The sequence below is a fragment of the Ochotona princeps genome, chromosome X (assembly GCF_030435755.1).
Source record: "Ochotona princeps isolate mOchPri1 chromosome X, mOchPri1.hap1, whole genome shotgun sequence".
Classification (NCBI taxonomy): Eukaryota; Metazoa; Chordata; class Mammalia; order Lagomorpha; family Ochotonidae; genus Ochotona; species Ochotona princeps.
Genome location: NC_080865.1, coordinates 1581936 through 1600637, shown reverse-complemented (window position 1 = coordinate 1600637; position 18702 = coordinate 1581936). Strand labels below are relative to the sequence as shown.

Genomic DNA, 18702 nt, shown 5'->3' with positions numbered 1-18702 from the left:
TGGATAAATATTTCATAATGTATATATCCCAAAACATTTTAAATATATACAATTATATCAATTATACCAAAATAAAGCTGTTAAAAAGCATACATTTTAAGGCCTGTAATGAAATTTAAAATAATACAGGTTCATGCTGTATTTATAATCACAAACTCTTGAAAGCTGTGTAAGAATTGAAAGTGTGGGTAGTGTTTAGGCATAGGATGCCATCTGCAATGCCAGCATCCCATGGGGGTGCCAGTTTGAGTACTTCACTTCCAGTCAAGTTCCCTGATAATGGCCTGGAGAAAGCAGCAGAGGATGGCCAAAGCTTTTGTGTTTGGGCCTCTGCCACTGATGCTGGAGACCTGAATAAAGCTCCTGGCTCCTGGCTTCGGCTTGGCCCAGCCCTGGCGAATGCAGCCATCTCGGGAATGAGCCAGCAAATGGAAGATATCTCTCTTTCTGACTTTCAAATCAATCTTTAATAATAATATAATTGAAAGGGGACTTGAACTGGGAGAAAGGAATGGGAAGAGGACCCATAACCAAATGCCTTTGACATGCTTAATATTTCAAATGCACTCAAAAGCCAGATAAAGATAAATACCAAAAAGAAAAAAGAAAAAGAAATGAGATTAAATTCCTAGAACTGTCTGGTGTTCCAAAGATTAGTTTGTCACTCAGAATTCAAACAACCCCAGAGAAAATAACCATGTTCCTATTTTTACACTGCTCCAAAAATGAAGTTGCAGTCCCATTTGATGGTAACTTCACCTAGTATTTAACAATCCTCAGTCAGATCACTGTTGGAACTACAATGAAGCCTCCACATAAAATTTCCTATTCAAAGTATGTTGTCTTCCATGTAGCAGACAATGCATCTTAGCATGTTTCATTATTCATGCATTCTCCCACCTCTACTATAAACAAAACCTCTTTGGAGAAAAATCATTTGGTAATAAACAATGTAGATTTTTTTTTAAATACTTTTTTTTTATTAATTTTTTTTCTTTTTATTGTATTGTTGTTGACAATCTTTACATAGTTAATTACAGTTAAAGGAAAAAGAAGGAAAAAAAAAAAGGTTTGGGGGATAGGAAAGTGGGTAATGCTATTATGTCCATATTGTTTCCATCACGTATCTGAGGTAAAGGGGGATATTGAGGGAGAAGCCCCACCCGGTTTCCCGCCCACCCCAAGTCCCGGATGTGGGGCATGCTCTGAGATATGTGCTCGAGTGGTGTTAATAGTTCTCCAGTTATGAATCGCTGCCAGTTTCGCTCGATGAGGTCGTCCACCAATTGATATGGTCCATCATAAAGTCTCCGTTTGCCCCATAATTTGCTGCCAACATATAGCTGAGATGAATGATTGTCCTGTTCTGTCTTCTGTCTTTTCTTGGTTAGAGTTCTGAGTCCAGCAGTTCGATTGGGGAGATCTCCAAAGATACTTTGAGGTATTCCCAGACTAGTTTCTTGTATGTTCTAGCAAGCACAGGGCCCGGCACAGTCCATCACCCCGATCAGCTGGTGGTTGCAATTGCTGGGTTGGTTCTGTTTTCAGTCCCAAGTTGCACTGGAACCAATGGGTGTTGCAGTCCAGTCTGGTTCTGCCCAGCACATACTCGGCCCTTACATCACCCAGTGGGAGCTGCAGCCTAGTAGGGGCGACCCACAATAACCCCCACCAAGCCCGCCCCCTACCCTGGTTTGCCAGTATGTGTAGCAGAAGACCAGTCTGTCCCCCATCCCATTTGGCTCTGGTACTTGTCAATGGGTATTAAAGCTTAGTTCTATCTAACCAACTCAACCATCCAGCCCTCCCAGATGTTGTTGAGTGCCTCTCTATCTAGCCATCCCAGCCCCCGTCCTAGTTTTCATGCCCTCCCACGGGAATAGTGACCCAAGAAGGGGGAACCCACTTTTCCCTCGCCTGGTACAATGGTCTATTGGCTAAAGTCCTCGCCTTATATCTGCCAGGGTCCCATTTGGGTGCCGGTTTGTGTCCCAGCTGCTACAGTTCCCATCCAGCTCCCTGCTTGTGGCCTGGGAAAGCAGTAGATGTTGGCACAAAGCCTTGGGACCCTGCACCCGCATGGAAGACCTGGAAAAGCTCCTGGCTCCTGGCTTCAGATTGGCTCAGCTCTGGATGTTGCAATTGCTTAGGAAATGAACCAGCGGATGGAAGATATTCCTCTGTCTCTCCTTCTCTCTGTAAATCTGCCTTTCCAAAAAAAAATAGATAACTCTTTTAAAAAACAAAGTACAAATCTAAGTAAATGGAAAGACATTCTATGTTCATGAATCAGTAGATTAACACTATTGAGAGGGTCAATATTCTCTAAATTGATCAATATATTCACTGTAATTGTTTTTAATTTTGGGGGGTATAATTTTACAAGATTCTCTTAAATGTACATGAAACTCAAAGGAGGTAGAATAACCAAAACACTGTTGAAAAAGATGAGCAAAGTTATATAATATTCATATTTTCACTGAAAAGCCACCATAAATTTATAGTAATTAAAATAATGTGGTACTGGGGAATCAAGATGGCGGAATAGGGTAAGGACACGTTTATACAGATGGAAAAACATTCAATCAGGATGAAGCAGAGAGGACATATTTCAGGTTGTAGGAAAGGACAGAACAACAGCAGAGGGGTACCTGGAGACTGACAGACACAGGAAAGCAGTGGACACAATGGTGTGGTGTTACAGAGACTGATACTCCAGCACGGCGATCTGATCTCCACAGCAGCCGAAACTCCACCAGCAACCAGGTGGGAAGGTACTTTCACTGGGAGCTCGGGAGGTGAACCCAGACAAAGAACTGTCCTGCTGGTCCATTTGATTTGACCAGGAGCAGTGACAGAGCAGCAGATCTCAGACGGGCAGTGCAAGAACAGAGTGGATTTCACAGCTCAGTCAGCCCCCTAGAGCTGAATTGGGCGACATTTTGTGTAAAGAGGAAAGGGCAAGGGAGAGGACGGAGCATGCGCTGAGCTGGGAGTGAACTCATTTCTGTCTTGGTAAACTGCAACGACGTGGCATTCTATGGGTTCCACCCAGGGCAGGTCTGGGATAGCCCTCGGATCTGACGGCCAGCAAATCAAGAACCTTAGTGGTTGTACATCAGGCGCCATTTTGGGCACTGTGGCAATAGTTTTGGGACTGCAGGGGACAATAGTGAACTGCGCATGTGCTGATCTCGTGAGAACTTGCTGAGGATGATGATTGCACTGGTCCCACAGGAAAATAATACCAACTGTGGCATCGTACCAGCCAAAATAGGTCCGTGTGGCACCCTAATGTCCAACAGGTTCCAACAAGATCAGCACCACCAACAACCTAATTATATAGGACACCTGGTGTCTCCCTAATCCTGGGACCTGCTCCAACTGAAAGTGGGAAAAAGGTTGCAGAGACAACAGTGAAGCCTCAGCACGGTATCACAGGAGGTGGAGAGTGGTGAGCTAAGAGCTGGGGCTGTGGAGACCACGGTGGAAATTTGACATAAGAACCCAGACCTGGATTTCACTGGAGGTTGTAGCACAAGTGGCTGCAAGCAAAAAGGTGTGTACCAACTGCAATAAGTAAAATCGCATTGTAGACCTGTGGGTGACACAGCTTAGAAACCTACCCCAAGGAGAAGACTCTGCTAACCAGAAGTACAATGATCAAGAGCAAAAGAAGAAGAGGCACAATGAATATTCCCGAAAACTCCCCTGCAAGGGAGCAAAAGCCTTTGCCAACCTCAGAGTTAACTGAGGAAGACATCGAGAAAAGGGGGCACACAGAATCCATAAGATGCATTTTAAAGATTCTGATTAACAATGAGAAGCTCATGCAAGAGTTCAAAGAATTTAAGGAAGCAATAAAGCAAATCAAGGCTGATATATCACAAATCAAGAACACAGTGGAGCAAATTAAGAGTACAGTGGAGAGTCTCCAAAACAGAATGAAGCAAGCAGAAGAAAGAATCTCAGAATTGGAAGGTATTTCCTGTCATCAGGGAGAAGCAAACAAAAAGCTGGAAGCAGAGCTGGATCAGGCCAAAAAAAGTATTCAAGAATTGAAAGACACTATTAAGAGGCCAAATATAAGAGTTATGGGAGTCCCAGAAGGTGCAGAAAGAGAAGCTGAGTTTGCAAATGTATTTAATGAAATAATGAAGGAAAATTTCCCTAATCTGGAGAAAGAATTGGGAAACAAGTTCCAGGAGGGGCACAAAACTCCCAACAGGCTTGATCAAAAGCAATCTTCACCACGACATATGATCATCAAGCTCTCTTCAATTGAACATAAGGAAAAGATCCTTAAATGTGCACGTGAAAAAAATCAATTGACATATAAAGGAAAGCCAATTAAGCTCACAGGAGACCTCTCACAGGAAACTCTACAGGCAAGAAGAGAATGGAGTGACATATTCCAGATTCTGAAAGAAAAAAATTTTCGGCCCAGGATAACATATCCAGCAAATCTTTCTTTTGTCTTTGAAAATGAAATAAAATTCTTCCACGGTAAAGAAAAGCTAAAGGAATTTGCCTCTTCCAAACCTGCCCTACAAGGGATACTTAAAGATGTTCTTTTGACAGAGAAGAGGAATAGCACCTACCAACACCAAAGGCAAGTGCGAAAAAACATCCCACTAAATGACAACAGAAGACTAAACCAATGAACAACCCATTCCTAAAATGACAGGACCAAAGTACCACCCATGTATATTAAACCCTGAACGTAAATGGCTTAAGCTCAATAAAATGTCATAGATTAGTACAATGGATTAAAAATCAAAACCCATCTTTTTATTGTCTGGAGGAGACTCACTTCAACAAAGATCAGCGGAAACTATATCACATGGGTTTTGTTGTTTTCTGTTGTTTTCATCTCTTCAAAACACTTCCTTCTGATTAAATCATTCAATGACTCGTAGCTCATGCAGTGGCATCATTTTCTTCAAGAAGGTTCTTGATTTTCATTTCTTCAGGTACACATTAGTCATTTAATAACATGTTATTTGACTTCTTGATGTTGTTAATTTCTTTTTTCTCCCAGATGTTTTGTTTTGTGGCTCTTCATTTAAGGGGATGTATAGTAGCTGTGTAATGGAGACTGTCATATCTAGTAACATGTCATTTAACTACAGGCATTGTAAATTTCTATTTTTCTTTTCATTGTTGATTTTGTATCACGACTTTTCATTTAAGGGAATGTACAGCAGTTGTGTAATGGAGACTGTCATATCTAGTAACAGGTCATTTAACTTCATGGCATTGTCAATTTCTATTTTTCTATTTTTCTTTCTATTGTTGATTTTGAATCATGACTTTTCATTTCAGGGGATGTATGGTAGCTGTGAAATGGAGACTAACATTCAGATGTGAGGATGTAGTGTGGCATGCATTTCTACTTTCAGACAAAGATGGACTTACAATGAAACTGTTTACTATGTCTTGACAATAGGATTCTGGACTCTCTGCCATTGTCCGTGCCCGCAATGAAGGATATATGACTGAGTATGAAGAACTTTATGTTAGTAATGTTATAGTGGAACTGAGGGGGAGGGCACAGGGGAGGGGATAAGGGAATATGAAACTGTATTATAAAATAATAACAATAATAAAAATGTATTAAAAAATAATGTGGTACTGGCATAATCATAACATAAATCAGTTGAAGAGAACTGAAAACTGGAAAGAAGCCTTCACATTTATAGTCAACTGATTTTCATTGAAAGTGCAAGACAATTCAATGGGGAAAAGAATTTTTTCAATATGTGTTGTCTGGACAACTAAGTACACGAAAGACGGAAGTGTTAGACCCTCCCTAGGAGGATATATGAAAACATACTCCAATGGATCACAGATCCACATTTAAGACCTAAAACTAAAACTGAGAATTTGTAGAAGAAAATACAATGTCCATGCTTTTATATTAGGCAATAGCTTCTTAAATATGGCACCAAATGCATAAGAATATTTACAATTGAGTAACAGACAACCCTAATTAAAAATGGGCAAATGATTTAAATAGACATTTTACCAAAAGTGGTATACAAATGGTAATAGTCAAACAAAAGATTAGACATTAAGTCATTATGAAATTCAAATGAAAACTATATTGAGATATCCGTTAATTCCATTTGAATAGCTAAATTCTTTTAAAAAATATCAACTAGGATGCATAGAAATCGGAAGCCACATACATTGCTGATAGGAATGTAAAAATGGTACAGCTGCTGTATAAAGCAGTTTGGAGGTTCCTGAAAAAGACAAGCACGGTGCTGGGTTTCAGCTGCGTGGTTAACATACTGTATTACATAGAAGAGTGTCTGAGCACATCGACTGGCGCCAGCTCCTAACTGCAGCTTCCTGCAGCAGTGACAGTTCAAACAGGATCCAGGACACCTTTGTGAGAAACCAAGATGAAGCTCATGGATCCCAGCACCAACCCGAGCATAGCTGTGGCTGTCACAGGTATTGAGAATGAACCAACAGGATGAACATCAATATCCCCCTTTCTGGCTGCCTCTCTCTGTGTCTCACCCTCAACCCTGCCACTCATCTTCCCTCCCTCACTTGCAAATAATGAAGAAGTTAAACACAGTGTTATGATATAATCCAACAACACCACTCCTGGATATATGCCCAAGAGAACTGAAGACACACTCATGTCCACGTAACAACTTCGGCATGTTGAGACTAGAGGAAAAGAGTAGCTAAAAGCACAGCTGTGTAAAGTACAAAAAGCATATGAAACTAGCTGTACATAATGGCCGCCAAGGTAAACATGTGTAAAGTCACCAAAGACAGTGTGTGTACAAAGAAGAGCTTACATTCACCTAGATACTTGCTTTTCTTTCCTTTTAGATTGATGATAAATGACTGTATGGGGAAAGCAACACAAACGAGCAACAAAATTTTGACCCCAAGAAAATCCACATGATTGTCTCTGTTGGAAGAACAAAGACTATCTAATATCACAGTAAGTTGGAATAATGTGTTTATATAGAAATCAGAATTTATGACATTTTTATGACAATCATCTAACCACCAAGCAGGGGAGCCATGCCAGGGCAGAAGAGGGAGAAGAGCGCAATAGAAGTATCCAACCCGGCTTGCTCACCAAACCTCACCAGACATTGCCCAGAAGCCCCAAGGCAAACTGAGTGCAAGATAAACAGTGAATGACTGTGTGAGTATCTGTTTTGTGTATGAGCTGTATTATATCAGTTCTGCAGAAAAAGACATTTTAAAAACTGGAAGTCTTCAAACAATCTATCACTCCTCCTGAAATAATTTCCTTTATAAATTTTACTCCTGAGTAGAAATACGATGAGAAGAGTGTCATGCAGGTTCCAACTTCAAGAAATCAACAGTGTCAAGTAGAGATGCCCAGGCTCAGTGGGGTCCCTGGTGAATGGAGGATGTGATGGCTAACACATACTTCAGGCATAGAGCTCCCATCACACAGTCACAAGCAGTTAAGGAAATGTCCTGGAGTCCTGTTGTTCTATAATCTGCAATAATTTCATTTAGAGTCTGAGCACTCTAACAGGAGTCTGTGAAAAAAACTCCATTTATTAAACATTTTTGGATATTTTTTGAAAGGAACAAGACACATCAAAAGCTCCCACATTAGCAATCCTAATGGTGTTAGTGGTGATAACCATAACCCTAACAACTCTTACTTATTGACTCACGGTCAATGATCACTGAGAACTTGGCTAAGCACTTCCATCAAAGGCCCACCACTGTAGGAATTTTTCAAGCTTCTCTTGGGCTTCATCGCAATCAGCCTTCATTTGGTCCAAAAGCTAAAACCTAAGAGAGCTTTGAATGCAAGTTGGAGCCCTCACATAGAGTTCTCAGAGCTCCTCTCAAAACCGACCCGGTGCATCACGCCTTGTATAGCTACTAAAAATACAACTCAAATTGCTTACTACCAAATTAAAACTTAAACAACTTGACTAGCATTTTCTGGTTTAGTTTGGCTGTACACCTCTGAAAGGTCAACAGACCATGTTGCATACATTATCAAATCCAGCTTAAGGCAAAAAGAAAAAAAATAATTACAGGCATATCTAGTATCTAGATTTGTAAAGTTAATTCTCAAAATAACAATTATAAAGAGAACATATTACAAAAAGCTCATTTCCATAGCCCTTTTAAAAAATATGGACCAATGGATTTAATTCTACACAATCTTCATTTATTAGCATATGAAGTCTTCTTACCTCCATCCGATTCAAGTCACGAGGCTGTTGGTTTGCTGGCATTGACTCAGAATAAGAATCAAATAATGTGCACTCCCATTTAGGCTTAGGAAAAGCTAAGAAAAAGCAAACAGAATGCATAAGAACATTTGGTATAGCAAGTAATCAGTGTTTTTTTTATCAGCTTTTCTGTGCTTGTTAAATATAACAAAATCAGCTAGTATCAGTCATCATCAATAATGATACTCACGTATCGATACTGTTGAGGTAGGCTCTTTAAACATACAGCCCACTACTTCTATCATCCCTATTTAAATACAATCAGACTGAAAAATAATTAAGTTGAGCAACTTAATCAACGTCATGCAGCTGGTAAATGGGACAGGACTTGAATTCGCAGCAGCTTAGTTTAAGGCAATTCGTGCTATACCACAAGTAACCATTTTGCACACAAACCTACACTATTACAATATTTAAGCATTAAATACGCAACTAGCACAATTTTTACATATTAATAACTATGGTGAAAGTTTGCCAACCATGGATATTATTATGGAAATAATTCATTTCAGCTATTACTAGAAATACACAAGATTCTATAATGATTCATGCCCAAGATAACTTTGTACAATATACTGCTCTTTGGTTAGCAAAAATAGCAAAAAGAAAATCGCACCAAATTTTTGTTGGCTTACAACATAAAAATAAAATCATTCTATGTGTTTCTTCTAATCCACAACAATGACAATGGTGAATGAATTAGCATGAGGAAAAAGCATGCTACTTGGTGAGCTAATTATCTAACACCAAACTAATTTCTAGAAGCAGATTAGACTTTGCCACTTTGTCACAAAGCAATTAAGAAATATCTCAACAGCTAAAAAATATGTCCACATTCTGAATAGAATAGGATTCTGGCAAATAATAAACAGAAGCCACAGATCAAATTTGTCAAGACAATCTGTTAGGAAATCAAATTCTAATGCAATCTTTAAAAAAAAAAACCAGGTTTTTTAATCAAATGTGAAAAACAGATTGGCACTGTTTTTAACCCATCCCTACCTCCCACCCCACCAGGAATGGAAGTGAGAATATCCCTCTGCAGTAAAGAACTGGCTACTGTTTGTTTGTTTTGAGGGGTTTCTGGAGCGATCCTGATGGTCATTGCTAGAGAGGATGGGGACCCAAAGTTGGAACCAAGCGAGGACCAGAGAAAGCTCCTCTCCCGAGTCCCGAAGGGACTTTACTGTTCTGTTTCTGCAGACCGCTCAGGGCTCCTGGCTGTAGTTCCGATGACCCTGGATCCTACAAGGAAGGATTTGGGCTTCTTCCATCCCATGTGGGAAATCCAAACGGGGCTGGGTGACCTCAGAGTTCTTGGCCTCCGAAGGCACTCCAATTTCCCGTGGTCTCATTGGCAGTTGGGATGTAGTCCTTGGTGTGGATCTAGGAGTCTTCAGGGTTGGGATACAAGCCTCCTCCTGTCCACCTACTCCACTCTGGGATCCCCCTTGCTCTGTGCATATGACCTCCTATTAAGAGGTTGTCACGATCACTCCTGATTCCCACCATATGCCTTCAAAACAAACAAACAAAAAATCTAAAATAGAGAACAATAAGGAAAGCTTAGAATCAGACAGGAAATGGTCAGTGTGGATTCACTTATACCTTACTAGGTGGGACACAAAGATTAGTTACTCCTCACTAGGGTATTGAAGATTTCTCTGCACATCCCTCCTAAAACTGTTCTGCACCTCAACTGTTGACATATGTCTTGTTAGAGTTATAAGCCAGTCTAGACTACCCGAAAAACAGCCAGGTTCAGCAAAATCATGCTTCAACGCTATAAAATGCTAAATACTATAATGAAAATAGACATGAGACAGCTGAATAGTAATCTAAAACCTTTTTAAGGTGTATAGAACCTGGTTGTATAAACTAAAATTGAAGTGTCAATGAAGAAGTCACAGGATGTAATTAAGAACTTGCATTTTTTTCTACTTCTTTTAACATATTGGTTACTCAATACTATGTAAATTAATTCCATAACGTTATAAATTGGGGCTGATGTTATGTTGGGGCTTTTAATTGATTGGGATGATACTCTGCCAGCTCTACCTTCAGACCAGAGATGGTCTCCCCAAGAAGCCGTTGAACTTATCTGGACAATAAGATGCTGGACTTTATGCTTGGTAGATGCTTGCAATGAAAGAGTCTCACCTGAACTTGAACTGTGGTAATGCAACAAGGAGGAGGAATCCACCATGGGGGGGGGGGTAGGGCAGGGGTAGGGGAAATCCCAGTGCCTATAAAACTGTGTCACATAATGCAATGTAATTAATTTTAAAAAAGAAAAAAACACAAGATATTTCCAAAAAATAAATTAGCATGAATTCTTGCATTGTGAGATCAGGTTAATAACTAAAATATGCTGAAGTTTGGCAAAAGTTGCATGGAATCATTCCCTCTAAATTTCATTCCATTCTTAGGAACTAATTCCATGTTTTACCTTTTCCCAATATTAAAGGACCTTCTGAAATAAAAAAAAAAACTGGCTACTGAATACCAGCTCCATATGAACCTGAACGCAAGCACGTAGGTTTGTTCATTTGCTTACTCTGGTCTGACATTTTGCTAATAAATGGGAAACTATGGGCCTGGTTGATTGTTTGAACATATATGGTAATTTGATTTCCTTGGTAAAAACTCTCAATAAAACATTTTTCAAAGCAACATTTCCAACCCAGCTCCAATGAAAAAATAATGTATGTAATATAATGTATATGAGCTAACTTGATATTTTGAGATTTGATTATTGTTTATACATTATTATTTTTATAATGTTTTCTACTTAACTATTTGCTCACTTTAGTGGAGGGTTAAGCTTGTGATTATAAAGCAAACTGAAAGTATGCCATTGTAAAAATTAGAAGAAAAATAAGAATGAAGAGTGAGGGTGAGAATGAGGAAAGGAGGGAGGATAAAGTGGAAGTAACATTATGTTCTTCAATTGGTATACATGAAATATATGAAATTTGTTGCCCTTAAATAAAAAAAATAATATTCCCAAGTAATAAGGACTGGTTAAGAGGACAATCTATCTTTTTATTCGTATGTTTCATTATACAGTTTTGTAGGTATAGGGCTTATCCCTTTCTCTCCCTTTTCCCCTCACCATTGTCCCCCATGTTTTCCACTATATAGTCATTCAGCTGTAGTGTCAACTCCAGCTTTCTGTTCTTTATGTGTGTCATGACATTGCAGGTGTTAGCAATGGTAGAAAGTCTAGTACCTTGTTGTCAAGGTATATTTAACAGTTTTATTGGGGATCTTCTTTTATTCAGGAATCGAGATGCATACTGTAGTTCTTTCTTTCCCCAGTACTCTGGTCTCCATTACACCACTCATTTGAGATTACAAGTGTATATTCGTTTACCTATATATCTTTTTGTTTCGTATTTTGGGTCAGAGAGAACATATAATATTTCTTGTTTGGGGATTGGCTTATTTCATTGAGCATAATGGTCTCTAGCTGGGAGCATCTTGCTGCAAATGGTAGAATGTCATTATTTTAATGGCTGAGTAATATTCCATTGAGTAGATTAGATGTGCCACAGTTTCTTTATCCATGCCTCTTTCAATGGGCATCTAGGTTGTTTCCATGTCTTTGCAGTTGTGGACTGTGCTGCTACGAATATAGGGATGCAGGGTGTTTTCTTGCATGTAGGTGACACTTCCTTTGACTATGTTGCCAGGAGTGGGACTGCTGGGTCATACGGTAGATCCATTGTCAGTTTTCTGAGCACTCTCTATACTGACATCCACAGTGGCCGCACACGTCTGCAATTCCACCAGCAGTGGAGTAGGGTACCATTTTCTCCAAATCCTCGCCAATAGTTGTTATTACCAGATTTCCGAATGCAGGCAGTTGTTGCTGGAGCTAAGTAGAATCTCAATGTGGTTTTTATTTGTGTTTCCCTGACAGCTAGGGTGCCTGAGCATCTTTTTCATATATCTGTTGCCACTGGAACTTCTTCTAAAAGGACAAATTTAGTAACATCAGTAACTGATGGGCATATTGCCAGGACTTTACTGATCTACTTGTCTACAAAAATAAATCTCCTTTCACATAAGTTACACAGAAAGAGAACAGCGTTTACGAATATAACACACACCTTTCTAGTCTACTAAACAATGCCCTGACTAAGATGATACGTAAGATTAATGGCTTTATCATGAGAACGTCCTCCTACACAGAAAATTAACACTGGGAAAAATTGTAAATTTCAAATTTTTTAAAGATTCATTTGTTTTATTTAAAAGAATTACAAAGAGAGACACAGAGAAAGAGCTCTTTCATCCATTGGTTCACTCCCTGCAATAGTAAGGGCTGGACCAGGCCAAATCCAGAAGACAGCTGCCTAGAGCCAGGAGTTTCATCCAGGTCTCCCACATGGGTACAGGGGCCCAAGGACTCAGGCTATTCCTTCTGGGATGACAGCATCGCAGGCAGCAGTTTAACCTTAATCCTAATGGTAGCCCTAACTACTTTTTTAAAAAGAAAATGTATTTATTTGAAAATCAGAGCTATGGAGACAGAAAGAGAAACAAAGAAAGATCCTCCATGTGCTGGTTTACTCTCCAGATGACCACAATGGCCCAGGCAGGGCCAGACCAAACCAGAAGTCAGAAGCTTTTTCTGGGTGTCTCACGCGGATGTCAGGGGCCCAAGCACTTGGGCCATTTTTCCACTGCTTTTCCAAGGCCTTTAGCAGGGAGCTGGATTGGAAACAGAATGGCTAGGATACAAACTAGAACCTATGAGATGCCAGCCTTGTAGGCAGTGGCTTAACCTGCTATGTCACAAGGCCGGATCTCATGTCAAGGATGAACTGCTAAACCTCTTAAGGAACTCCACATCTTCACCTCCACTGTCACCTGAACAATATGAGGCCTCTTCTGTGCTCCTGATTGGACTGTTCCCTTAACTTGGTCTTCTGCTTCCCACTCTTGCCCCAGAAAGCTATAGCACCCAGCATGATCACTTCAAACAGCAAATCTGATTCTATCACTTTCCAGCCTGTATTAGGTCAATTAACCAACCATACCTTCCTCTTCAACACCATTCTAGCCCCTCTACACCTCACCTTGTGCTGAAATTTCTACTGCTCTTATGTTCCAAATGTCCCTCTCAGTGTTCATCCAGCATTTCTGAAGTGCCCTTTCTCAAGAAACCATCCCCTTAGCTCATCTTTCACATCTCAGCTCATGCAGCACCTGACTGTGTTGGGACTTCCCCTTCAAAGCACGTATCACTGGCTCCAATGGCACTGTGTGAGCCTATCTCATATCTTTCTCCTAACCACAAGCTCCATGAGGGTAGGAACTCTGTTTTACACAGTGTTTTGGCCTCGGGAATCACACAGTGCCTCTCTCATAGCAAGTACTCAAGAAATATTTTTAACAAACCATATGGCAAAAATTTTCAATTACAATCTACCAAGTCTCATAAACATGAAAACAACAAAAGACTCATTCATAGGTAAAGACACTAAATGCTCTAGCTTCTCCTTCCAACTTTGGCCTTAAATTATCAGTGTTAGCAAAAAGGGCTGTATTTGTAATTAGAATTCAAATGACATGAGCTACAACTCTTATTTCATTATTTAGTTGACAGGAAGCTTGTGCAGTTTTGAATGCATCTATACTCAACAATCTTCCTGAAAAACAGATTTTTTTCCAAAGATTGCATAGAAATCAATTAGAAAAGTCTTGGAATAAGACATAAGATTTTTTTAACAAGTAAACAGTTTCATATTAAAAGTAAATTTTATAAAACAAAACATAAAAGGTATGCAATAAAACTGAAGCAAAAAATAAACAAAAAGGACCACCCATATTTTTGCAGTGTCTAAAAGTATAGAAGATATCTAGATGGTTCTGGCCATTTTCATGAGCTTCATACAGGGATAAATATGGATGATAAAACAAAGTTTCCTTTAATATACTATTACTGAGATTTCTGCAATTCGATGAAGCTTCGCATGTATTCTTTTACAACTATAGAATCCAGGATCAATCATGCAACCTCTGGAAATGACGTACATTTTTATTTATATAAACACAACAAATTTCATGTATCTCACCTATACAATTTTATGAACATAATGATACTTCCTACCATATCTTCCCTCCCTCCCTAAACTTCCTTCCTCTTCCCTTTCTTATTTTTCTTTTCGTTTTTATAATGGCATACTTTCCATTTCCTTTTTTATTGTTGATTACATTGCATTATGTGACACAGTTTTACAGGCAGTGGGATTCCCCCCACCCCTCCCCAAACCACCACCCCATGGCCCATTTCCTTTCTAATCATAAGCTTAACTTTGGAAGATATGCCATGCAGTGCTGTTTCCATATAAGTGCATGGGGCTCACCATAAAAGACATAAAGAAAAAAAGGGGTTTCATTTTAAGTAAAGGGAGATGCTTTTTGATTTTTGTTTATAGACTTTCCTCTGTTAAATATGCAAGTCAAAATGAGCCATCTATAGTAGTACAGGAATCAAGTTACAGCCTGTTGTAGGCAAAAAGTAGCTGTTATCACTAAAGTCGAAGCCCTACAATCAGTAGCAGTCCAGAATGGGTCATTCTTCCTCCAATATGCTTACCCATCACTGGCACCTACCACATACACAGGGTTTCTTTGTTTTAGTTGAGTCCCTATCTTCTCCCTACCTAATACATGAAATAACAACCTGTTTCTTTACCTAATATATGAAAGGCAGATATACAGAAAGAAGGAAATACACAAAGAAAGATCTTTCATTCAGTGGTTCACTCCCCAAATGGCTGCAACAGCTGGAGCTGAGCTGATCTGAAATCAGGGGTCAGGAGCTTCTTCTGGGTCTCCCATGTGCGTACAGGGTCCCAAGGCTTTGGGCCATCCTTGACTGCTTTTTCCAGGTCAAAAGCAGGGAGCTGGATGGGAAGTGGAGCAACCAGGACATTAACTGGTACCCATATGGGATCCTGGCGCATACAAGGCAAGGACTTCTGGCACTAGGCTACCAAGCCAAGCCCAACAATCTGTTTCTTTAAGAGAGTCAGAGGCCCCAAGATTCGTCCCTTTGAAGAGAGCGCTACACAAGACAAGCAAAGGCCTTTCCAAATCCAGCCACAAAACTTATACTCTATTAATGAATAGTTACAGGTTTTTTGAAGACATTGCACCCTCTTGCCAATAATCAACCATGACTAAGCTCTCATTTACTTAGAGTCCTTCCCAAAAAGTGAGAAACAATTCTAAAAGCATCAGCTGTTGACTGCATCCATTCACTGGACAATGAGAATCAGGTCAGCACCCAGTGTCTTTGAGAAGAAAGCAGTAATTCTTTCCGTCTTCCAAAGGAAGTCATACTTATGTTGGACTCGCCATTACTCTATGCAAAGAGTTCAAAACCATAGTCACAGGAGAACTATTGAATATATTGAATATATTTGATGGTGGGCCCATAGTATATCCATATATAAAAACTCATTGCCTGCACATTTCAGATGATAGCACCTTGTAGGGTTTACTGCATGGAATTTTTTCACTAGCTAATCAGGCATATCAGTTTTATTTAATTCCATAGCCAATTGTCACTTCAGTACACTGGGAGGTATGTCAAGTCAGCACTTGGCTCTGCAAGATGTTCATTTCATATCACCTGGGAAGTTCAAGACTTGCCGATTCCACAACTGTGATGAATGGGTGACTTTGGTACTAATCCAGTCAGAGGATGGAAATAGATATGATTCACCCTTACCCAGAATAGTCCTATTTCTCGTAAGACATGAAAATCTAAGATCAGTTAAAAATAATTATAGATACTACTGATTGCCCAAATAGCTGGAAACCATTGTAAGAAACGAAAGTTTGGCAGTAGATCAGGGTAGAGATGACACTTGGCATATTAGGCAAGATGCTGCTCAAGGTGCCTGCATGCTATACTGGAGCTCCCAGGTGCAGATCCTGACTCCACTCTCAATTCCAGCTTCCTGCTAATGTGTACCCTGGGAGGCAACATGTGATGGCTCAAATCCTGGGTTTCCACCACCCACCTGAGAGATCTAGATTGAGTTTCAGCCCCTTGCTCCAACCTGACTCTGCCCTGGCTGCTGTAGGCATTTGGGGAGTGAACCAGGAAATGGAAGATAGCCCTGTCTATCTCTAGGTCGGTCTCTCTCTTTTTTTTTTTTTTTTTTCAAGAAAGAGAAGAGAAGGGAAGGGAAGGGAAAAGAAAAGAAGAGAAAAGAACTGAAAGAACTGAAGAAAAGAAGAAAGAGGGAGGAAGGGAGGAAAGGAAGAAAAGCTTCTTGGAAGGCCTGGATGCAAATGTCCGTCATCTGTGATTTCTGAGGCAGCCTTACCTGCTTGCAGGTACTCTGGCTGCAGAGTCGGAGGCAGGCCCTCAGGCAGGGGGTAGCCGTTCTTCCGGGCCACAATGAGATGAAACGCAGCACAGAACTCGGGCAGGGTCAGAGCACCATCACAGTCAGCATCACTAAGCTCCCTGAATGTAAGAGACATCATAAGCACCCACCACTTGGCACAGACCAAAGTTGCTGGGCTTCAAACACTCAAACATATCTCCCAGGCTCTCTGGCAGTGGCTCCACAGAATCTCCAAATTCCCCCAGCCAGACCCATTTGAAATGAAAGGGACCACTGAAAGGAGGAAAAAGGCATCAGTATTTTATTAACCAAAATTTTAATTCTTCCACTTCTCTAGAAAATGTGCTTTATAACACCAAGGAGCTGGCACAGGAATCTAACCAGAAAGAAAAAAGATGGCTGTGTTTGCAGTGAGCTGAGAGTCACTCCATAACATGGCTGCGAGGTATGAAGAACCCCAGGTTTGGTGCTCAAAGTCCATAGGGGAACTGCTATTTTACAGGGGTCCCAACCACTAAGTAGTTTGCTTCGTTTTTCAGCTTTCGGGAAAATCACTGATCTTTTGGAGATACACAGATTTTTGCATCAAACCAATCTCTGCTTGAGGATTTGCTCCTGGGAAAATACAAGTAAGCCTAGAAAGCAATGACTGGAATATGTTTTTAGATGAAACCAGTACCTAGAGATGGCTGGAAACAGACAAGGTCAAAAGCAAGAAAGGGAACCTCTTGCAACAGTTTATCTGTGCTTCAGTTGCTGCTTCCCTCTGAAAGCCACAAACCTATTTATTCCACACAAAAGAAATCTATTTGCCAAAGTCACTACAACCCCAGAAGCTCAACGTGCACAGAACAGATATGTATTCTTGTGTCAGGACAAACACTGAGATAAGACAGTTACAGAATTGTAGTAGAATGATGTTATTTGAAAAAATATCTCTAAGCTAAGTGGCATTACTTTCGTTTATATCATTCACCTCATTCTTCGTGTTGTCCTCCTCCAATTCAGAATGCACTAGCCATGAAAAAGTGGCTCCCCAGGGTAAGAAGCTAAGGAACTACTCCAAATGCTGGATGGGACCGCAGCATTCCACTGTCAGGGGCATGTCGTAGCCAATAGAGAGGGAGCCTCATGCCTATTACATGAAGGTTGGGGATTTTGCCAACACAGACTGTATTCTTTCCAAATGAGAATTTCATCCCTTTTAGCCTTAAAATCTAATATTGCAATGTTTTAACCTTACATTTATGGCAGCATAACCTGAGGCCCAATCATTAGGAGGAGCTAGCCTACACAGCCAGGAGTTACAGCATCATTAAGCACTTTCATAAATGCAAATAGAGCCATCTGGACCAGCCCAGCATGGCCCTGCTGGAGCCAGAATTGCAGCAGGCTCAACTCCAAAGTGCAGTGAATGCTGTAACTGCAAGTCTGAGTCACAGCCCAGCTGATAAACATCAGCCAAATGTTCAAAACTCATAGGCAGCTAGAGTTGCTGAATTTAATTACAAAATATTCCTGGAACTTCTGTCAATCTGTCCTTATAAAATATTATCAAAAATGACTTTTCAAGGTTCTCTGATTTCTTACATTACAATGAGTAGGACAATCTGAAAATAAAACATAAAAAATAGCTGGTATCACATGTCCAACATTGTCTAAGTGGAAAAGGGACCAAGATAGAGATAACTAGGAAATAATAGTTAACGAATATCGTGCTCAGCATGGACCAGGCAACATATATTGTACTTTCATATGACTACTTACTCAACCCTCACAGCAATATACCAAACTTGTAAAACATCATTCAAGACATCAGACTTTAAAAATGCTAAAGGTATATGTATAATAATATGATTCAATCAGTGTTAACTATACTCACCATATATAGGAGAGTTCTGGAATGGAAAGCTTTGATTTCGTGAAGAAGTTTTTGGCCACAGAACCTACCAAAAGCCATTGTTTAAACAAATCATTAGCTATCTAGAACAGTTTTTATATTCATATACATTCTAGTCATCATTTTTTCATTTAACAATCTCTACCTTATAACCACAAACATA

The 18702-nt window shown here is 40.0% G+C and overlaps 1 protein-coding gene across 8 annotated transcripts in view; it reads right to left on the bottom strand.

Moving 5' to 3' along the window:
- The window catches only part of REPS2 (RALBP1 associated Eps domain containing 2), a 238279-nt gene that overhangs the window by 87038 nt on the left and 132539 nt on the right, over positions 1-18702 (bottom strand). For all 8 annotated transcript variants that reach the window (XM_058658823.1, XM_058658826.1, XM_058658827.1 and 5 more), the window contains exons 7-9: positions 18522-18585; positions 16616-16758; positions 8223-8317 (exon numbers count right to left, since the gene is read on the bottom strand). In XM_058658823.1, coding sequence (XP_058514806.1) covers positions 8223-8317; positions 16616-16758; positions 18522-18585 — 302 coding nt within the window. The remainder of the gene's footprint in view (positions 1-8222; positions 8318-16615; positions 16759-18521; positions 18586-18702) is intronic.